This window comes from Globicephala melas, chromosome 6 (assembly GCF_963455315.2).
Source record: "Globicephala melas chromosome 6, mGloMel1.2, whole genome shotgun sequence".
NCBI lineage: Eukaryota > Metazoa > Chordata > Mammalia > Artiodactyla > Delphinidae > Globicephala > Globicephala melas.
Genome location: NC_083319.1, coordinates 40,991,321 through 41,014,573, shown reverse-complemented (window position 1 = coordinate 41,014,573; position 23,253 = coordinate 40,991,321). Strand labels below are relative to the sequence as shown.

Below are 23,253 nucleotides of genomic sequence, written 5' to 3'. Positions count from 1 at the left end.
AAAAACTCCACAGAAACAGGCAAGGAAGTAGTATATTCTAAGTAAAGGCTTCCTAATTATTAGAACCCTCTGTAAGTGAGCATATTCACACAGGTTTGTCTGGGGTTGTGGGGAGTGGATTCGCGTATCTAAATCCATACATGGGATCCCATGAGTGTGGTGCTGCAGCAATTCCTGGACCTTGTTTGGAAGGGATTCCAGTGGCATATTCTCTCTAGGGGTCCTCATGCTGTGGCTGTGCCCGTCGCTCCCCAAGCCTGCCACTAAATGTCCAAGTTTTGAGCAGGGTTGATATGCCCGAGCTGGTCTACACTTGAGCTCATGTGTGTAACCCCTGTGACCCACTACACCTGGAATTGTCAGGAATCGCTCTTCCTGTGAGACCTGTGAGGGGTGCTGGTCCCTGGCTAGGACCTTCTCTTCAGCCATTACTGATTCACTCTGGAGATCCTGTTGGGGAGATTTATCATGACTCACTATACAAGGTGCCCTCCCAGTGTGCCTTCTAACAAATACCCCGATTCCAGTGTGTCAGGTGATCACAGTCTGGTGAATAATCTTGGGAAGGAGGTTGAGAGGCATCTCCTTTGCATTTCGCAAATGATCTTTTAAAACGCACATCCTGCCATGGTTTCAGAATGGAAGCTTTAATCATTTACTTATCAGTCAGGAATTGTCCAGAGTGGATTTGCATTTCCTTTTGTGGCCCACTGTGATTACTTATTATTCTTTTTGAGCAGTATGGCATCCTAAATGCTAGAAAAGATGTTGTTGGAGAGGTAAGCAGACCAAATCAGTATAAGCAGGTCTTCTAGACAGGTATTCCTTTATGGTTGAAGTGCTATAACTATTCCCAAACAGTTTTAGCATGCTTGCAAAAGATTTTAGGAGATTCCAACCACCGAACCTGGACTGCAGTTTCTTCTGGTCACTCAACAAATATTTTTGAGTGTCTTCTACATACCAGGACTGGGGTATAGACAAATCTCTCTCTGCCCTCATTGAGCCTCCATTCTCTGTAACCTTGCTGCAGACCTAATGTTGGTCTGCAGACCCCTAGTGCCAGTGTCACTTTGGAGTTTGTTAAAAGTGTAGACTCTTAGGCCCCACTCTAGGCTGGATTTTTAACCACATTCCCAAGTGATTAGTATGCACACTAAAGTTTGAGAAGCACTACGCTAGTACATGTAAGCAAAAACATAGGTGAGGGCTTCCCTGGTGGCGCAGTGGTTGAGAGTCCGCCTGCCAATGCAGGGGACACGGGTTCGTGCCCCGGTCCCGGGGGATCCCACATGCCGCGGAGCGGCTGGGCCCGTGAGCCATGGCCGCTGAGCCTGCGCGTCCGGAGCCTGTGCTCTGCAACGGGAGAGGCCACAACAGTGAGAGGCCCGCCTACTGCAAAAAAAAAAAAAAGAAAAAAACATAGGTGAGGTAATTTCAGGTGATTATGAATGTTGTGAAGAAGACTGTAATGGGCTGGAGAGTGACAGGGAGAAGGAGCCCCAGAGGATGCTGAGTGAAGTTGTCTGAGGAGGGGTCCTGTGGACTGAGACTGAAATGATGAGTAGGCAGTGAGCCATGACGAGGTCTGAGGGAGGTGGCTCCAGGCAGAGGGACTCTCCCTTACCCTTGCCAGGCTTTGGTCACCCCCATTTTTTGATGCCAGGGTCAGATCTCTGGCGGGCCCTGTGGATGCACTTCCCTACTGTGCCGGGACCTGTATGGTAGGGCACGTGTTTGGCAGGGCGATGTAAGTGCAAACAGCGGAAGAGCAAAACTTTGCTTTTGAAAAGAGCTGACTGTTTTATTAAACAGAGAAAACAGTTGAAGGGGTTGGAAGGGTACCTTGGCAGTGATGGCTTCAAAGAGTTGACATTTTATGTAATTGGGAGGAGGAAGAGGAAACCAATAGAGGTCATTCTAGAATTGAAAGGACAAGAGAAAAGGAAGTGCTGAGGAATATGGATATAGATGAAGATTTGTTGAAAAATGGAGATAAACAAGAAGGAAGTAGACAAGGAAGCCTTTAGCCCAACCTAAGAGTATAGACTGAAAAGTAGAGCATGGCTCTCAGTGTATGAAAGGTGGCTTGTTGCTTTCCTGGAGAATAGGTGTCCTTGATGAGAGCTTGGTAAGACCCTTTATTGTTTTTGTTTTCTTTTTGGTTTTATTCCAGTATTCAAATTCCTCTGTTTTCAGATATTTCTCACGTACATTGAAATCATTTTGGGGGAAACCAAGGTGAATATCTTCGCCTACTATGGGCACAAGGAATATTTGTGCCCTCCAACCATTGCTGAGAATGAAAATGCTTAATTGGAAATCCTCATTCAAGGCACCTGTACATTTATGTCAGTGGGAAAGAGTAAGGCAAAAAAAAAAAGAAAAGAAGAAAGTGATTCAGAGACAGGGAGAGAGAGAAGAGAAATCAGAAAATAGCTGGCAGGGCTTGCTGTGTGATACACTGGCCCAGGAGTGCTGAGGAAATGAGCATGTGCAGAACCCTGAGTGTCTTGGTATTCGGTCATCAGGTTCTCTGACCACCTGGTTCTGCAGAGGCTGGGGTTAAGTCCACCAGAGAAAGGCGTTTGCTTTCCCTACTCCTGACATCCCACTTTTCCCGCCCATCATTTTTTCCATTTTCCTTGCCCCACCCCTCTGGTAGAGCTGAGTATAACCTTACCATTGGTTCCAGTGTTTTTCAGACTTGAGAACCAGAATGATTTGACCTTGGGGTATTAACTGGATGTCTGTCAGGCAAAATGATTGTCATTCTCAACCGTGATAAAATATCACTCTTGACATTTGGAACAGTAGTTAAACACAATAACCAGAGCCCGGAAGATATAGGTAGGATAATAGGCAAATATCTGGGAATTCCCTTAAAGACCGTCTAGAAAGCTCAAGAGGTGAGAGGAAGGGACCCTTTTTTCTAACCATTGCAAAAATGCTTCAGTAAGATACAGCCTCACCTTTGGGGATAGATGGAAATAGTTTCGTGAAATATAGGTATTCTATGATACTCTCTGGGAAAGACCTCATCCTGTGTGTTCCTACACTAACACCATGAACAGTAGCACCTGAATATCTTGTTAGGACAAACAAGTGGGATACCTCAGTATATGCAGTTAATAACTGCATGCTGGGCACCTTAAAAGCACAATTGGCATGCAGTAAAGTAGCATAAACATGAGTTCAAAACACAAAGCAGATTGACATTGCTTGAGATATTACAATCAGCAGAATCATTGCTTTAGTTAAACTCACCGGGGAGGGGGAGTGGATAGAAAAAAATGGTTGCATATTGGCACTTTCGTATCATTCAAGGTAATACTAATTGAGTACTCCGAGACAGTGTCTCTTTCTTGTTAGAGGAAGTGGGATGATGAGAGCTTTTACAGATTGTCTTAATACATCGCAAAAAAAAAGTCTTAGTAGTTTGAATCAGTCCTTTAGGGAACTCATAGATGTCCTATTACATTGATTCTTACAATGTTACTACTTCATTTTATTGCTTTATTAAGCAGTATAAAATACTTTGTGCAAAATAATCACCTGTACCAAAATAACTTAGGCATCTGGTTTACCAGCTTGCTGGTGGTGCTTGACAGTACCTTTGATCTAAATCTCTAAGCCTTATTCCAGTCTGGCTTTTTTAAAAAATACAAAGAATTTTATTTATTACATGTTCTTACCTCTTTTGTCAAGTTGAAATTTGATGACAAGATAAACACTGAGCTGTCAGTTTAGAGAAATAGTACTACTTGAATATTTCTTCCTATGTGTAGTCTGGATTTTTATTAAGTTGGGAAGAATTTCTCATTAGTCTTCTGACTTTTTCATCTATGGACAGGCAGGATCACTTCCAGAAGTTGTACTGTTTCTCAGATAATTTGGAACAAATCAATAACAAATCAAGATATTTTCGGATTGAAACAAAAAATTGCAGTCTTGGTTCTGTAGTGGTAAAAGGGATTGAAGGAGAGGGTTGCAAGACTTATTTGTACTTATTCTGAAAAGCATTTCGGATAGAATAAGTGGGAATTTTTCTTCACTTTTTGGTGTTTAAATATAATAGATGGGTGTATGTTCTTGATAAAACACTTAATACAATACATAGATTCATCTTAAAACATTTTTCTGGCAAAGAAACTGCTGTACAAGAACAAATCAGTTGTGAAATGTTATTCTTTAAGAATGTTTTCCTGAAACTCTAATAGGTTTTTTGCCCCTCCCTCCCACCCCATTGGCTACTGAAATGGTTTCTTAGTAATGTTTTGTTACTCTGTTTTATTTCAACAATACTATATAGTAGTGTTGTTCCTATTTTGATGAGAGAACAAAAACACAAACATTTGTTAAACGAACAATTGCTTTTGATACTTGTCTTCGATAAAGTAATCTGTACTTTCTCTCAAGTTTATTATGTCATTAAAATAAAATTTATTTTTTAAGGAAGTCATAGGCAGAAATAATCAAAAATTAGATTTTTTATGAGGACTATTTGAGGGGATGTAATTCAATAAAAGTGTAGGCTTAACTAGTTTTTTGTCTTACTTAAATAACTAATTTGTTACAAGTAATAAAGAAAATATCCGATATTGTGTGCTTTAGTATTTGTTACTTTTTAATGAAGGGATTGAACTGTGGCATTCTTTTCAGTGTGTGACATTACTTTCCCATGATGCAAGGTAGTTAATAAATTTTGCAATGATTCTGGAGTTGGAGTGTGAAGAAAAAAGCGATAAATGGTTTTTCTCGCTGTTTGTCTGTTTCATCACTTAACCGGTCATGCTGCTAGTCCACTGGCCGTCACCACTTCGGGGTCGGTTAGTCTGTCTGCGTTCATGTGCCAAGTGCATAACCAAGGGATTTCATAGAATGCCTCTTTTGTTAAGTTGCCTTTTTCTAAAATATTTTGCCCAAACAGGTTTTTTGTTTTTTAAGTGGAATGGTCATTATTTTTATTGGTTCTTTTTATTGGAGGGTGGCATAAAGGAGGGACATTATAGAAGGAGGAAATAGAATGGTAGTGAATTGAGGGTAGGAAAATAGTACGTGTGGGACTTTTTTCTTTTTCATGAATATATTGATGGATCGAAGAAAACGTAATAGAAGTGTCAAAATTGTTAATGTATTTAACAAACTATGGCTGCAAAAACAATCATTTTGTTATATTTTGGCATGAACAATTGTTCTTTTATGGAGGCCATTAATCCTATTTTGGAATATCATGGGCATCTGAAGGCAATAGTTAGCAGTTCCATAAAGCATTGAATACCATGATAACATCCACTAACCCTCACAGCTGTATTTCAGAATCTCTGCCTGTTTAAATGGGCTGTGAATGTACTTGCTCAGGGATGCATGAGCCGCATCACCTATAAATTTGATTGGAAGCTACAGCACTGGCATAGGCTGATGGATAGCAGATTAGAGCCCTGATTAACCATGTGATTCGAAGACTGGGAAATATATTGTCTAAGCAAGATTCATCAGATGCAATCAGAATTTCAAGTGGTCAGATGAAATTCAAATGTATATTGTGGCTTTTCCTCCCCTGGTGCTTTTCCTCCTAGGTTGCCTTTTTTCCCCCTCTCTTTCCCCAAAGCTGAAAAATACTTCTTTGATGAATCTGCTCCTTACCCTGAAGCTGTCTGTCTGTTATTCATCAGAAAGCAGGTCGCAGTTCAGTGAGCAGAAGAAAAGATTTTAATAGAAGCTGTGCCAAGGGCTGTAATGCATCATTTTAGGGCCCTAATTACATTACAATGACAAATATCAGTGGTGACAACAGCAATAACCTACATCCTTTAATGGCTGTGCTGGAAAAGGAGTTTGGGCCCCAGCCATTAGATTAGACTCAGTTTCAAAACATAGGCCATTAGGAGTGTGTGTCCACAGTATTATTGGCTGATCGCTGAAGCCCAGTGGAAAGGCCTGTAAATAAATGATGGCCTCCCTAAAGCTGGGTCCTGTGGGACAAAAGAGGCAAAATTAGATGCCCATGGAAGCAGCAGTGTTTCCGAGGCAACTTTAGCTTTCAAAGTGAGGAATGACCCGCTTAATTTTATGAAATCTCACACACACGCACACGCGCGCGCACACACACACACACACACGCACACACACACATCCTACCCCCCTGCTGCCAATTAGCCTGACCAGGAAAATCCATTGGCGTGACAACTTAAAGAAATTAAGAAGTCTTTTAGACAAAAGGAGACCTTTAAAGAAAAAGTTTGGAAAGTTTCTACCCCCTTTTTTCTGTTCTGTATGTATCTTAACATACATGAGTCAGTAAAACGACTTTTTGGCTTTTCTACATTTATTTTTAAGGAAATGTAGATTTTTTTTTCATAGTTGCTCAGACTTAACATGGCCTAGGCCCTACATTAAAGGAGCCAAATAAGTACCTCTTGCTCTTTATTTTGACAGATGAGTGAGTTTCCTTAGGGTAGTTTTTGTTGCCTGGGTTATGTAGGCAAACTAGAGAACTCAGTTTTCTTATGTGCCCACACATTTTTCAACCCTCCTAGCAAGGGACTATTTTATTTATGTAAACAACATAATGAGGAAAATATGCTTGGCAGATGGTTCTAAGCATTAGAATCATCAGTTTGGTTTGCCCCAAAGTATCTCATTATCTTTTATTCTCTCCCCCTCCACCTCTGCCTACAAAAAGCTTAACAACCAAATGCCTCTGAGACTAGTGCTTTCAATCTGGTGCATGCTGCTCTATTTTCTCAGCTCGCACTGGAATTTCACCCTGTAACCACTGTGGTATGTTCGGTCCAGGTGGAGAGTGGTTTGGTGATTCCCATTGCAGCTTTTCATGGTGGTTTAAGCATTCTTAAAGGATAGCTAAATGCTCCACGGGGCCAGGGCAGTAAATTAAATCAGGTCAGCACAGTTGGGTCCTTATTCACTGCTGCTTATTGGTACTGGGTTTTTGTCCATCCTGTTAGGAATGCAGGCTGGAAGGGAAAGCTTAGGTTTGAAACTTCATGGTGAATTTGTGTTTTCTCTTGGCTGGCAAAGTTTTTAAGGTGCTGGTATTTAAAAGATTGCGTAGCCACAAAGTCAGAAGGGTTGCTGATGAAAGAAGGAAACCTAGATTGCACAAGTGGAGTGCCGCTGTCATTCTGGTAATGACTTGGCATGAAAAGGAGAATTTTTGTCCTCCTGTAAAATGAGGAACTGACCCTGGATGGAATTTACATTAAGAATGTCTCAGGAATAGTAATTGCTTTATGTTTTCTGTCTCCCATCACTTCTTGCCTCTCCTTTTTCCTCACTCCATCATTAAAAAATAAGCTGTTTTGATGGATGTTAACTAAACTTACTGCAGTAATCATTTCACAGTATGTATGTAAGTCAAATCATTACACTGTACACCTTAACCTTATAGAGTGCCATATGTCAATTATATCTCATTAAAACTGGAAAAAAAGTTTTTTGTGTATATGCGTGTAAAAACCCTGTTGTCTACATGTCACGTACTAACGTATATAAGGAGCCATCTGATAATGTAAATTAAGGTGAAGTTCTGGGTAGCTTTTTTTTTTTTTTTTTTTTTTTTGCAGTACGTGGGCCTCTCACTGTTGTGGCCTCTCCCGTTGTGGAGTGCAGGCTCAGCGGCCATGGCTCACAGGCCCAGCCACTCCGCGGCATGTGGGATCTTCCCGGACCAGGGCACGAACCCGTGTCCCCTGCATTGGCAGGCAGACTCTTAACCACTGCGCCACCAGGGAAGCCCCTGGGTAGCTTGTTAAAGAAAACATAGTGGTGGCGTTTCTTTTTTTTTTTTTTTTTAACTTACTGTAGAATCCTATTTGTCTAAAATTTGAACACTTACCAAATTAATAGAGAATACGCTCTATTATCTGACATTATTGGGACTTTTGCAGATCTATAGTACAATGGTAATTAATGTTCCCAAGGTTAGTCACCATATATAAATAATTGCTTTCTGCTAAGTATAGGAGGATTTTAGCATGTTCTAAACCTCTGCACACTGAAAACCCTGGTGGGACACATTTGGAAATTTTAATGGTTGACAAAAACATGCCATTTCCCAACAGTTTATAACTAAGGACCTGAAGTAATCAGCTCACCTGAGTTGGTTGGGTGCTGTTCTTTAAGGAGGTTGGGGACTTTCTCATGAAATCTCAGTGCCTGTGTTTAAATAAAGCAAAGGCTGCAAATGTCAAACTCCAGTGAGTTATTAGGTGAGGGAAGTTGGGGTATAGGGAAGAATGTATCTTTACCATCTAAATTCAAAAGACGCAAGGTTTTATGTAAATCCACATTAGAATGAACAAGGGTCCCGTTGAAGGCTTCTGAAAGCAGATTTCCAGTCATGAAAATTAAATTCCTTTCTATGTTGTCCTGGTGCTTGAAGGTTGACTTTTTAAGATGAATGCTGGTTAATAAATTGTGCTATTAATGTGGCACTGTTGTCACTGCCTCCTTTTAATGGGCTTGCTGATGAGAGTTTTCCTCTTCCTTAGGAAATCCGCCAGCCAGAATATAAAGTGTGTTTTAATATCATCCTGTTAATATTTTGGGAATTTGTAACCAGCTGACTGTTCTCTTTATTGCTTTCCTTTCCTTTTTTTTTTTTTTTCTTTTCTTTTCTTTTCTTTGCAGGCAGAGATTGTCAAGAGGCTGAACGCTATCTGTGCACAAGTCATTCCTTTCCTGTCCCAAGAGGTAAGGCAGTTGGTTTCAAGCATTGGGCTGGAAGGTACCATTTCAGTGGTTTTGCAGATAAAACTGACTCCTTGGCCTCGTTTGTCTCTTGGTGTTTGTATTGCACATTTCTAAGATCCAGTGTTCGCATTCCAACTTCTACACCTTATTAACATTCAGTGGAATATAATTGTGTTTATATAATGGAGTATTTTCTAATGTGCTAAGCAAAATTCAGTTGTTAAATCTTTTGCTGTCATTGGACTATGTAGTGTTGCTCAGAATTATGACTTTGTCATAATGGCATCTAATAGGGGAGATTGAAAAATTGCCCGGAAGCCAAGAGCTTGTTCTATACTTTTGTCACTGGGCATTAAGAGTTGCCAGAAGATATATCAAAAAACCTTTACATAGTAAACAAACTGATGTAACTTTTGGCTAGCAACTTCTAAAAAGTTACTTCTTATTACCTGATGAAGTCTTTACATTGTGGGTGCATTTGGGAAAAAGACACAAAAGATGGACTCAGTGGACTCATTTCTCTGAGTACCACAGACTTCACGCCTCGCCAAGCCCCCACGTGCAGCTCACTTTGCTTTCTTCTGCTCCCACTAGTGGAAGTGTGCACGCTGCCCACAGGTGCATACATGGTGGAATGAGGAGGTGCATTTCTAGTGCATGGTGGCTTTTTTTTTTTTTTTCCTCCTCTGCTTGCTTGCTTGCTTGCTTGCTTTTAGTAGTTACAAAGTTTAGGTGCACCAGCTGGAGAGAGAGAGTTTTTGCTTCTGGACTACTGAATCCTTCATTTGCTCAGGTAAGATCAGCTGTGAGAAGGAAGAAGCTAATAAATGGAATAGCTGCACGTCTTGCAGCCACAGTGCTTGGTGTTGTGGGCTGGAAGGCACCGAGGCATTTCCCTCCTTCCCTTCAGTTGTGTCACTGCTTTTCAGGAGAACGGTTCACCCGCCTGCCTGCCAGTGGGCATGCGCCGAGGTTAGCATGCAGCCGGTATTTGAGCGTTCCTGTGTGTTATAGATATGTGGATGGATCCCTATCTGACTTCTTATCTGGTCTGAGCTGGGTTAGACCTCAGTAACCATGAGGAACTTTCATGGGAATATATCCTTTGAGGGCGCTCATATTCACAAACCATGGACCTAAGTTAATATCCTGAACTCAAATGCTCTTCTGGATCACAAACAACAAAGGAAGTCTTTCTCGTCCTTTAGCTGTGACCACAAAACCACTGCCCACTGTATTCCCAATTACATATTTCTGCTCAGGATTTGCTTGTTGACTAGACTACATGGAGTGCTGACGGAGAGGCAAGGGGCCTGTTTGCATTTGGAGTGCTGACGGAGAGGCAAGGGGCCTGTGGGCATTTCTTTAGAAGTCTGGCTGCCCTTTGCCTGATCCATACCAGCGTGTATTTCTTCTTACTTTAAGCAGCTCTGCTTCATGGAGGTGGTGAATGGGAAGAATGTCTAACCCACCATGCTGTGACCAGGCTGAGGCGTTGTTCCCCAAGGCAGAGGGAAAAGTTTGAATTTTCCCTGGGGGGGTGTTAGATTGTAGGCTTCTGAAGACACAGACTCCTACACATAATCACCAGTACAACTTATTCCCATGGCATTTTTGCAGGATTGGTGGGGTTATGTTCAGATGTGGGAGGAGATCTTGGGGTGTTGGTGGAGCTAGCTGATTTGCCAGTAGGTCGTTTTCCCACATGAGTTATGTTGTTTGTGTGAGCAGGCCCGGTAGGAGCAGACTGTAATGGTAGTGGTGCTGAGCAAGACTGGACTGGAATTAATTGGCTAAGGAAGTCGCACCCTGTGGAGGAAAGCCGTGGGGAGGTACTGGCAACTCCTTTTCTGCCTTATGCTGGGAGGATAGGCACCATAATCTCACTACTTACTGTTTATTTCCCCAATACTTTTGACATTTCTTGGTTGAAATCCTTGACATGTGTAATGGATGACCTGTGTCATGGTTTTCTAAATGCTGATGCTGTGTATATCTTTTCTTCTGCTTGCTTTGGATTTAATTGGCTCTTCTGTTTTTTAGTTTCCTAAGGTGTGTGTATATCTTTTAATGTGTGGGCAACAGACATGTTTGTTGCCCCGTCCAGTGCGGGCCTCTCGGATGTTTTGTGTCTGAACCCTGCCCACCTTGTTTCCTCTTCTGGGCATTCTGTGAGCATCGCACTGCTTGCTTCTACCCTGAGGCAGATGGACTGTACTCTGGAGGGAGGGCAGGAGGCAGGTTATTAGAGGAAGATGAATTCTATTTCCTGTCTCTTCAGAGACGTGCAAAATCACTGTTGCATGGCTGCAAGCGTCACCTGGTGCTAGGACTGAAGGCTCTTAATCTGATCTTTTAACACTGGCTCTCTGTGTGACAGTCTCACTGCCAGAAGGGCAGCTGCGGCATTAGAATTTATTTTAAAATCTTTTTTTTATTTAATTTTTAAAAACATCTTTATTGGAGTATAATTGCTTTACAATGGTGTGTTAGTTCTGCTGTATAACAAAGTAAATCAGCTATATATATATACATATATATATATATCCCCTCCCTCTTGCGTCTCCCTTCCGCCCTCCCTATCCCACCCCTCTAGGTGGTCACAAAGCACCGAGCTGATCTCCCTGTGCTATGTGGCTGCTTCCCACTAGCCATCTATTTTACAGTTGGTAGTGTATATTATGCCCATGCCACTCTCTCACTTCATCCTAGCTTAGCCATCACTTCATCCTAGCTTACCCTTCCCCCTCCCCCTGTCCTCAAGTCTATTCTCTACATCTCCGAATTTGTTCCCGTCCTGCCCCTAGGTTCTTCAGAACGATTTTTTTCCCCTTAGACTCCGTATATATGTGTTAGCATACGGTATTTGTTTTTCTCTTTCTGACTTACTTCACTCTGTATGACAGTCTCCAGGTCCATCCACCTTGCTACAAATGACTCAATTTCGTTTCTTTTTATGGCTGAGTAATACTCCATTGTATTTATGTGCCACATCTTCTTTATCCATTCATCTGTGGATGGACACTTAGGCTGCTTCCATGTCCTGGCTATTGTAAATAGAGCTGCAGTGAACACTGTGGTACATGACTCTTTTGGAATTATGGTTTTCTCAGTGTATATGCCCAGCAGTGGGATTACTAAGTCATATGGTAGTTCTATTTTTAGTTTTTTAAGGAACCTCCATACCGTTCTCCATAGTGGCTGTATCAATTTACATTCCCACCAACAGTGCAAGAGGGTTCCCTTTTCTCCACACCCTCTCCAACATTTATGGTTTGTAGATTTTTTGATGATGGCCATTCTGACTGGTGTGAGGTGATACCTCATTGTAGTTTTGTTTGCATTTATCTAATGATTAGTGATGTTGAGCATCCTTTCATGTGTTTGTTGGCCATCTGTATACCTTCCTTGGAGAAATGTCTATTTAGGTCTTCTACCCAGTTTTGGATTGGGTTGTTTGTTTTTTTGATATTGAGCTGCATGAGCTGCTTGTATATTTTGGAGATTAATTCTTTGTCAGTTGCTTCATTTGCAAATATTTTCTCCCATTCTGAGGGTTGTCTTTTCATCTTGTTTATGGTTTCCTTTGCTGTGCAGAAGATTTTAAGTTTCATTAGGTCCCATTTGCTTATTTTTGCTTTTATTTCCGTTTCTCTAGGAGATGGGTCAAAAAGGACCTTGCTGTGATTTATGTGATACAGCGTCCTGCCTATGTTTTCCTCTAAGAGTTTTATACTGTCTGGCCTTACATTTAGGTGTTTAATCCATCTTGAGTTTTTGTGTATGGTGTTAGGGAGTGATCTAATCTCATACTTTTACATGTAGCTGTCCAGTTTTCATAGCACCACTTATTGAAGAGGCTGTCTTTTCTCCACTGTATGTTCTTGCCTCCTTTAGGTGACCATATGTGCATGGGTTTATCTAGGTGCTTTCTATCCTGTTCCATTGATCTATATTTCTGTTTCTGTGCCAGTACCATACTGTCTTGATTACTGTAACTTTGTAGTATAGTCTGAAGTCAGGGAGTCTGACTCCTCCAGCTCCGTTTTTCGTTCTCAAGATTGCTTTGGCTATTCGGGGTCTTTTGTGTTTCCATACAAATTGTGAAATCTTTTGTTCTAGTCCTGTGAAAAATGCCATTGGTAGTTTGATAGGGATTGCATTGAATCTGCAGATTGCTTTGGGTAGTAGAGTCATTTTCACAATGTTGATTCTTCCATTTCAAGAACATGGTATATCTCTCCATCTGTTTGTATCATCTTTAATTTCTTTCATCAGTGTCTTATAATTTTCTGCATACAGGTCTTTTGTCTCCTTAGGTGGGTTTATTCCTAGGTGTTTTATTCTTTTTGTTGCAATGGTAAATGGGAGTGTTTCCTTAATTTCTCTTTCAGATTGTTCATCATTAGTATACAGGAATGCAAGAGATTTCCATGTATTAATTTTGTATCCTGCTACTTTACCAAATTCATTGATTAGTCCTAGTAGTTTTCTGGTAGCATCTTTAGGATTCTATATGTATAGTATCATGCCATCTGCAAACACTGACAGCTTTACTTCTTCTTTTCCAATTTGGACTCCTTTTATTTCTTTTTATTCTTTGATTGCTGTGGCTAAAACTTCCAAAACTATGTTGAATAATAGTGGTGAGAGTGAGCAACCTTGTCTTATTCCTGATCTTAGTGGAAAAGGTTTCAGTTTTTCACCATTAAGAATGATGTTGGCTGTGGGTTTGTCATGTATGGCCTTTATTATGTTGAGGTAAGTTCCCTCTATGCCTATTTTCTGGAGGGTTTTTATCATAAATGGATGTTGAATTTTGTCAAAAGCTTTTTCTGCATCTATTGAGATTATCATATGGTTTTTACCCTTCAATTTGTTAATATGGTGTATCACATTGATTTATTTGCATATATTGAAGAGTCCTTGCATTCCTGGGATAAACCTCACTTGATCATGGTGTATGATCCTTTTAATGTGCTGTTGGATTCTGTTTGCTAGTATTTTGTTGAGGATTTTTGCATCTATGTTCATCAGTGATATTGGCCTGTAGTTTTCTTTCTTTGTGACATCTTTGTCTGGTTTTGGTCTCAGTGTGATGGTGGCCTTGTAGAATGAGTTTGGGAGTGTTCCTCTCTCTGCTATATTTTGGAAGAGTGTGAGAAGGCTGAGACTGTCCTCAATTCTTTTCATTCTTTTTCCTTTATTCTGTTCTGCAGTAGTTATTTCCACTATTTTATCTTCCAGGTCACTTACCTGTTCTTCTGCCTCAGTTATTCTGCTATTGATTCCTTCTAGAGAAGTTTTAATTTCATTTATTATGTTGTTCATCATTGTTTGCTCTTTAGTTCTTCTAGGTCCTTGTTAAATGTTTCTTGTATTTTCTCCATTCTATTTCCAAGATTTTGGATATCTTTACTATCATTACTCTGAATTCTTTTTCAGGTAGACTGCCTATTTCCTCTTCATTTGTTAGGTCTGGTGGGTTTTTACCTTGCTCCTTCATCTGCTGTGTGTTTTTCTGTCTTCTCATTTTGCTTAACTTACTATGTTTGGGGTCTCCTTTTTGCAGGCTGCAGGTTCGTAGTTCCCGTTGTTTTTGGTGTCTGTCCCCAGTGGCTAAAGTTGGTTCAGTGGGTTGTGTAGGCCTCCTGGTGGAGGGGACTAGTGCCTGTGTTCTGGTGGATGAGGCTGGATCTTGTCTTTCTGGTGGGCAGGACATGTCCAGTGGTGTGTTTTGGGGTGTCTGTGAACTTATTAGGATTTTAGGCAGAATGGGTGGGGTTGTGTTCCTGTCTTGCTAGTTTTTGGCATGGCGTGTCCAGCACTGGAGCTTTCTGGTTGCTGAGTGGAACTGGGTCTTAGCGTTGAGACGGAGATCTCTAGGAGAGCTCTTGCTGATTGATATTACATGGGGCCGGGAGGTATCTGTTGCACCAATGTCCTGAACTCGGCTCTCCCACCTCAGAGGCTCAGGCCTGACACCTGGCCAGAGCACCAAGACCCTGTCAGCCACACAGCTTTCAATGGCTCCTTCCTCTCTCTGCTTCCCCATGCAATGAATCTTCTTTTTAAAGCCAAGACATCTTTGAATGCCATGTCGGAAGCAAGGTCCTGGAGCAACAAGCCACCGTGTGCGGCTGACTGCAGGCAGGACATCTAAAATCTTTTTATTTAAAAGGTAAATGATTGTATTTAGAGAAAAGAAAAACATTTCGTGAAGACTAGTGCATAAGCTACAGGACAGTGGTTGGAGGGGTTTTTTGGAGTTTGGCAGGAACAAGAAGTAAATTTACAGACATCTAGATAAGTCTGTTTTTAATTTAGCTCCCATGTGCTGACTAATGTACCTGCTTAATATTGCTTGTGTCTAGTGTACCACAGTTTCTAAGATTAAAAAAAATATGTACTGAATGACAGCTGTTGAACAAATTTAGTTTTAACTGCAAGACATTTTCTGGGGAAGTAAGTTGTATAATTGTAGCTCAAGGACTCGAAGTGTGTCTGTGTATGTAACATCAGAGAAAAGTATTTTCCTATTAGATCTCACCAAAACACTTTAAAAAATTATAGCCAATATCTGTTTTAGTGATGTGCTTATTGCACTTGTGTACAACCACTTCCAAAGTTATTGCCAACTCTTTTCATTAAGTGAGTAATTGTCACTTACAGTTCTTAAAATTTCACAGGATCCTTAAAATCAGGATTTAGAGAAACCTAGTGAGTGAGTCCTCACCTGTCTGAAGCTGTTCTTTTCTCCCACTTGCTTTTGGCTTCTAGGGATGGGTAAGACTTTTCGGAATTCTGCTGCCCTCAGATTTCTTCTGTAAAAGGCAAATCTCAAAGCAGTAAATGGGAAGTTCTTCTCTGTCTCACTTCAGGTCTCATTTGCTGAGGAGGAACTCTAACCAACTTCCTGTTGGCAGTTCCCTAAGCAAGAGATGGCCAGGGATGATGACAGTCACATCTGGGTCGAGTCCTGGCTTCCGTGTTACAAATTGCATGGCTCACTATAACCTAGTTAAGCTGGGTGACCTTTAGCAAGTGATCTGCCTCTTTAAGCCTCAGTTTCCTCATCTGTAGGATGAAGTTAATAATAGCATGGAATGCATATGATTGCCGTGAGGATTCCCTGGGATTGTCTGGTGCAGCTTAGCACATAGTAACCAGTGGCTCCTGAGGTTGGCTGGCAGTAGTACTGGCTGCAGCAGCAGCAGCCGAGAAGCCCAGAGTTCCCTTCTCAGAGGACCTGGAGCCAGCCCTCCCTCCCCTTTCTAGTCATTGCCCTTTGGAAGAGTGTGTATTGTTTATCTTCCTCTCTGATGTGCTTATAGGGGAAAAAAGTATCAATTAAAACAACCCAGGGCTGTGAACTAGCTAAAAATCTCCATGAGGCATATTAGGTAGCCTCAAGGGTGATTCTCTTCTAGCTCCTAAAATTAATTTTCCAATTTAGCAAACGCCCGTCTCTCCCCAACCAGCAAGCAAAGATCCAAAACATGACAACTCTTCAAGGTGTTCGCGCTGTAGAGTTCGCCTCGGAAGACACAGTGATTTTGGATGGGGTCTGTGTTCTACACACATTGTGATCTAAAAGAACAAATTTCTCAGTCTAGTTGCGGGACTGGCTGTTTTCAAAGTACCTGGTGGCTTAGTTGGAGTTAGTTTTGTTTTTACAAGTAGTTTGTGTGGATGGGCTCTGTCTCAGCGATTTCAGGATATAGCATGTAGACTCTTAGACCTTAGTGAGCACTTAGCAGAATTGAAGGATGCCAGTAAGTACTGACTTATCTCCAGTGCCCCCCAGCCCCCCTTTCCAGGAACATACCTTTAGGGCGATTCTAATGTAGGTTGAAAACTATGCACCACTTGTTACACCCTGGCAGCAAGGCACGGTGTTCCTGCTAACTTGGAATCAGACCAACTCTGCATCTTACTGGCTTTATATTGGGAAAGTTGATCTGTGAGTTGTAATACTCCTGTAGGTGGTGAGAGTAACCCCATTTTTACAATGTGTACTATATGTATTAAAATGTAAAGCACTTCGGATAGTAAATGCCAGTTTTTGTTGTTGTTGTTTTTAACCTTTTCTGGGAAATGAATTTTATTCCAGCTTATTTTGGGTCCCAAGACATTTGGAGAGGAGGGAGGGACTCGGTAAAAAACTGGGAAGAGTTGAAGGTAATATTTGTGAATGGGCGGGCTGGCTGGCGGTCTTCCTGTGAAATAAGCTAGGCTCGCAGCTCCAGGGGCTGCTTGCAACAGTGGGTGGTTAGTTCCACACAGATGATCTTTCAGAAGGGCAGCAATATTTAATTTTTTTGGAAAGCCTGTAAGTATCGTGTTATCCTGTTAGATTAAGCATTAACTAAATGTTGGGCACTAGCTGAGGGTCTTACTTAGAGGACAGTTGTGCTTTTTGAGGACAGTTGTGCTTTTTGTACTTTTTTTCCCTTGGGTTATAAAATAGTTTATTTTTGAGATGGGCAGGGTATGGTTTGTGGTGACTAACAAGGTTTTCTTAAGATGTTTGAGAACTTCAAACCCCTAATAGGCTGTAGGTCAGTAATGTATTACACGATGGTGACATATTACATCATAATTTAAAGTCTTCTTTCCTCAGAGTACCATTTGTATTTTTCAGAAACTTGTTGCTCCCCTAACAAGGAGCAGAGTTCATTGGAAGAGTTATGTTATGTGTGAGGCAGTGTGATAAGAGCCTGAGGTTAGGCAGACTTGGGACCAAATCCTGGCTTAGCCACTTGCTTCTTTTATCATGTTGAACACAATACTTTATTTTTCTGGGCTGCAGTTTCCTCATCTGAAAAATGGGATACCTGCACTGTAGGGTTGTTATATGAGGACTAGTGATAATGTGAAAGACCTAGCTTGGTATTAGGCTGCTTTAACAGAGATTAAAGGAACAGTGGTTTAGGCAAAATAAAAGTTTGTTTTTCTCTTACATAACAGTTTGCATAGAAGCAGCTGTAGCTAATTTGGGGACTCCACAATGTTGTAAACTCAAGTTCCTTATATATTGATGTTCATCGTCCCCAGCATCACCATGTCCTGCCCCAGCCAGCAGGAAGGACGAGAGAACTTGCGCTTCTTCTTTGAAGGTCACGGTGTGGATGATGCTCACATTGTTTGCTCACTTTGCAGTGGCCAGTGCCTACTTACTTGCCCATAGCCAGCTGCAAGGAAGACTTGGAAATGCAGTCTTAGTTGAGGATGCCCACCTAAAACTTAAACTAATGTAATAGAAGGGATATCAAGGGATAGCTAGCAATTGCTTCTAGACACAGTGCTGTGCACAAAATAAAAATAGTGAGCAGCATTATTATTACCAGTGTTGATTTGAAGGGAAGTCACACTGACCCAGTGGTGTATCTTTATGTGACAAACTCTAGCTCTGACTATATAATCAGCACAACTTGTATTTTAATCTATCACGTAAAATATAAAATAATGCAAAGTTCTTGTTATAGAAGTCTCTTCCAGGGTCTGAATTGTAGGGAAAAAGAGTCACCCATCAGGCATTCTTTATCATTCATACATGCACAGGGGGTGAAAAGGAACCCCCATGAACAGTGATAGGCCCTGTGGGCCATCTAGGTCTAGATACACAGCTTATGTTTATGCCCATATTTTTAAAAGCACAAAGATTTTTGAAGACCCCTCTCAATTGAAGGATAGAATATAGGCGATCACTCATAGGACTGCCATATTTTGTAGTAGACTTGCTGGAAGGAACATGCTGCTTGAAGCTGAAAAAGTTATTGTTAAGGAAACTGCTTCTCATAAGTGGGACATTTGTGAGTCCTTAAGTTATAGTTCTTTTCCCCTCATCTATCTCAGACATACTCTTTTATGCATATGTCTTGTCCTCAAACTGGAGAACATGGGATCAACATTTTTGACAGTCTGCCTCCCCTCCAAATCATGAAAGATATATTGGATAAGTCACTCTTGGTTTTGTGGAATTTTAAGACATCTCAGAAAAAGTAGCTCAGGTTCATTGCTTTGCAGCATCAAACTTGATCCATTTTTAATGTCTTGGGCCTAAAACCATTTCCAGCCACAGCCTGAAGTAACCTGAAATGTATGTACCTTACTGGACAGGGTGAGAGAACAGAAAGTGGTTCCTTATGACCAATGGCTTCCTAATTCCCATTTATCAAACCCATGGTCATCGTTAGATTTGGAGAAATGGCATTATCCATCTTTAACCTTGTTTTCAGCAGGTCGTTACAACTAGTTTCTAGTCATTCAGTGCCAAGGAGGTGATGGATATTGCCCTCCTCCCCTAGTCCTCTGCAATTCCATAGCTAAATTTTCTTGTTCCTTGAGTTCTGTAAGCAGAAGCAGGCTTTTTGGAGGCTGTGGAGGAGCCCAGATTGGAGTGAGCACTTCTTTTTGCCTTGCATCTGTGAATATTAACAAATGAAAAAAAAAAGAATTCAAATCATTCTTTTGAGCATGTTTAACCAAAGTTCTCTGATGATTAGAATTTTTAGGAGTGAAAATTTTAAGCCTTCTTTCTACTTTTATTCTTATATTTACCTAGAGAAACGGGAACATTCCAACTTAAATTCTTTCTAGTGCAAATTTAATTTTTAATTTTAACTAACTCAAAACTGTGTTTTTATTGCCTTGTTAGCTTTTCTAATGAGCAGTAGTTGTGTTTTCTCCAGAATTCTGTAGATTAATTTGGGTGTTCTACATTGCATTTAAATAGTAGAAGATAATACACAATTACATAGTAGTGATAATGTGTATTTAAGTTCCAGTAGGCTAAGATAGCCAGTCAAATCAATGAACTTCTATTTTGGACTTTGCATAAATTTGGTCCTTTTAATTTGATGGAAAACAAACCCTTTCGCTGTGTTATGAGATACGGTTGTATGTCAAGTGCTGTTTATTTGGCACCTGGCTTAGTATGGCACTGAATTATTCTGAACCACATTTTGCATGTGTAGAATAATCATGAAATAGAAGTTGAAAAATGTGATCAGTCACTTTCATATTGTGCCTTAGGGAGGAAATGAACAAAATACAGTGGTTACATGCACCGGTGGTAGTGTTCTCGCCTCATAATGGCACCAGGTTAACTTGTCTTACTGCTGTTAACTTTGTAAGGAATCAGTGGCTCATGAGAACATGGTTTGATGTAGGAGAGCTTGGCTGAAAGCACCAGAGGTCCCCTGATACGTATGCAGTGACACCCGTAAGACCTGAGATCATTCATTAAGGGCCAGCAGCCTTTACAGGACACGTCTGCTTCCCAGCCAGGCCATTTCATCAGTGTTGGTAATGTGTTCTGACAGTGTTGTGTATCTAAGGAATGTCCTAAAGTGACTAATACACCTGGAGTGGGGCTTTAGAGGATTTGGACCAGTTTTCTAATTTTTACGTTGGGCGGCCTTCCATTTAAAATGTTTTTTCTCACAATACTGAGTGAGGCATCAGAGAGCATAATCCTGTCCCAAGTTCCATGGCTGACAGATTGACTTGTTCTGCATGGCCGTGTGTTTGGTTGACAGTTGGATATTTGGTGAGATCCTTATGGCCTGCTTCCCCTCAGGAAATGAAAGATGGTTCTCAGGAAGGAGAACTTTTTTCTGCAGGTTTAAATGTGGGCCTCCTTCCAAAGGCAGCAGTGCCAACTCTTATCTGTATGTGTCTAAAAACATTAGTGTGTATTTGAGAAACTGAGTCATTTCTTTGACTTTCAGTTAGGTAGTGGTTGGATTATTATTATTGGACTTAAGCTTTAAGGTACCTTAAGTTAGAGCTGCATTGTCCAGTACAGTAGCCATAGCCATAAGTAGCTAGCTAGATTTAAATTAAAATTAATTAAAGTTAAATGTGGTTAAAAATCCAGTTTCTCAGTCGCATTAGCCACACTTTGTGTTCAATATCCACCCATATGTGGCTAGAGCACAGATCTAGAACGTTTCCAGCATTGCAGAAAGTTCTGTTGGAAAGCTCTGGACTTGTAGAGCTTATTGGACATATCAGTGAAGAATGCCTTGCCTGCACATGAACGAGAATGAAGAAGACAAGGCCAAATGGTCAGTACGAGAAAGCCTCGGGCAGCATTTCCCAGGGTGTCTCCTGAGAGCCTTAATCCCGAGCTCCATAGCCAAAGTTGTCTGGAAAGGCCTGCACACATCTTCACCCTCTTTCGAGATTCGAAGCTCTGAGAAGGCGAGCAGTTTGCCAGGTATTAGCCAAATTACACCTTGTGAATTTTAAAATTGTATTTTGTATAAGTAATAACCTAATCTCTTGTGGGCCTAAATAACATTTCTTGGGATACCATTTAGGAAAGACTGACTAAAAGAGTTTTGGTTAAATTTATAGCTCATTTGTGTTAGTAAACTTGGTAGACTTGCTGGAAAAGGCTCTGACTTAATGGATGTGGAGTGACACTTCTACTTGGATTTGATCTGCTCAGGATCAAATTGTGTCTAGTCACATTGAACACAGCCAGAGGAGTAGCCAGAAGGATGAGCGAGTCTCCTAAAGCCAGTGACCTGGGGATATTTAACCTGGAATAGAGAAAGTTGAAAACATGCATTATGCCATTTTCAAATACCTGAGGGTGCACTACTGTGGAGGAGAATTTAGAGACAGAATCGTGTGGGAAGTAGTTAGGGAGCAGTCTTCTCTCCTCCTCCAGCCACTCATTCTTTCTCTTCCTTGATAGACAAGCTTCTTTATCCTTCAGGAACCTTATCCAGGCTGTTCCCTTTGCCTCCAGTTCTTTTCTCCCTGCTTTTCACTCGCGGAACTCTTGCACATTCTTCTGGTCTCAGTTGTCCGACCCACTTCCTTACGGAATCTTCCTCCAACCCTAAGACTTGATTAGATATTTCTCTGATGAGTGATTTCGTAGCATCCTGTCATTGTCTTCATAGAAACTATCCTGCAACTGTAATTACAAAGCCTCTTGAATGTTATTAATTCACTGTCTTGTTCATTAATCCTAGTTCCTGCCACAGTGCTTGGCACACAGTAGGTGCTTAATAAATAATTGAATGAATGAATAAGAAAACAAAGCCTTTCCTTGATGCCCCAGGAAATGTGCTGACCGTTCCTGCCAATAATCTTCCCTAGTCCTTTAAATCCTACATTCCTGTATTGTAAGACGCTCTCTGTGAATTGTGTAAGGAGGGGGGCCGTTACCTCTTGCTCACTTTTGCATTTCCACATGTCAGGATAAGAATTTTAGTTCATTTTGCATATCTGTCCTTACTACCCCTATACTACCCCTGTCAATAAGAGGGATTTTAAAAAAAAATTGTAAGTTGTGATAATAGTTTTTTAAATTAAAGTTTTTATTACAGATACCAGATCTACTGCCATGCCTCAAAGTATTGGCATGGCAGTACTGTCCTTGTAGTCTCTTCTGAGAAACATACGTTCAACATCTAAGGTATATATATATTCTAGTGGTTTGTTAATGCCAGTTTCTCAGCAGGCTTTGTTGGACTTATCATAAGCTTATATTGTTTTAGTCTCTTTCGTGTGGAAAAAAATATTCTTAATACTTTGAACAAGTGCAAAAAAGTTATTTTATGATGATGAAAGTAAGTAGGCAAGTGATTTAACGTATAGATTTTCATTTTACTGGTTTTTTTTTTTTACAACCATGCTTGTATTCCTTAAATCACAGTATTTTATTGAGATGTAATTTATGCATCATAAAATTCACTCATTTTTTTAGGCGTACAATTCAGTAATTTTTCGTAAATTTACAGAGTCGTGAAACCATAATCAGAATCTAGGTTTTTTGTCCGTTCGTTTGGATTTTTTAAAATTACAGGTCACAGTATTTTAAAGAATACATATTTGAGGTTTTATTTCTTTAATTTTTTCTCTCCTCCAAATCCCAGTTAGAGGCCCCTCTCTCAGAGACCCTTGGCTTGTTAATGTACTCCTAGTGGCACTTTATTTGGTGGTGCTGGTGGAAAGTTCAGACGGGGAACTCGTATCTGAGTGAGCAGCTTGAGCAATGAGAGCGGCCACAGGACTCTTCCTCCTGCAGATTTACCGGGTCTAGAGTGGCTGTCACCACTTGTGGTGAGGCCACAGAGGAGACCAGCAGGAAGTGGGAGAGGAAATGAGACGTGGGTGGAGCGGGAGGAGAGGGGCGGATGGGGAAGGGGAAGAGACGGCAGACTCATGGGAAAGCCTTCACAGTTCTAAGAAGATGTGAAAAACTTGCCAGATTTTCTGAGTCAGAGAGTTTATATGTTGAAATTTGAAAATGGAAGAACAATGCCTCTTTGGGTCCTATTGCGAGAGTACTTTAGGGCTTCTTCTCCTAGTGTTCATTTTTTTCTTTTGGGATCATTTGCCCTTCTTCATGCTGCTTCAGTGTGTGGTACAGTGTTACTTGTGGCTGAGTGAGCAATGTCCGAGTGTTTCTGGTGCTTTCAGAGCACAAGGGGGGAGGAGGCATTCTTTGCCTTAGGGAGCTTCCGTTCAAAAAGTCCTTAAGCACCACATGATTCACGGTTGTAAGCAGAA

At 40.9% G+C, this 23,253-nt stretch overlaps 1 protein-coding gene across 9 annotated transcripts in view; it reads left to right on the top strand.

The window, feature by feature from the left end:
- Window positions 1-23,253, top strand: part of TLE4 (TLE family member 4, transcriptional corepressor) — a 155,563-nt gene that overhangs the window by 25,207 nt on the left and 107,103 nt on the right. For 6 of the 9 annotated variants that reach the window (XM_030876947.3, XM_030876941.3, XM_030876940.3 and 3 more), the window contains exon 5: window positions 8,653-8,715. The exons of the other annotated variants lie outside the window; for them this stretch is intronic. In XM_030876947.3, coding sequence (XP_030732807.1) covers window positions 8,653-8,715 — 63 coding nt within the window. The remainder of the gene's footprint in view (window positions 1-8,652; window positions 8,716-23,253) is intronic. 9 annotated transcript variants of the gene reach the window in all.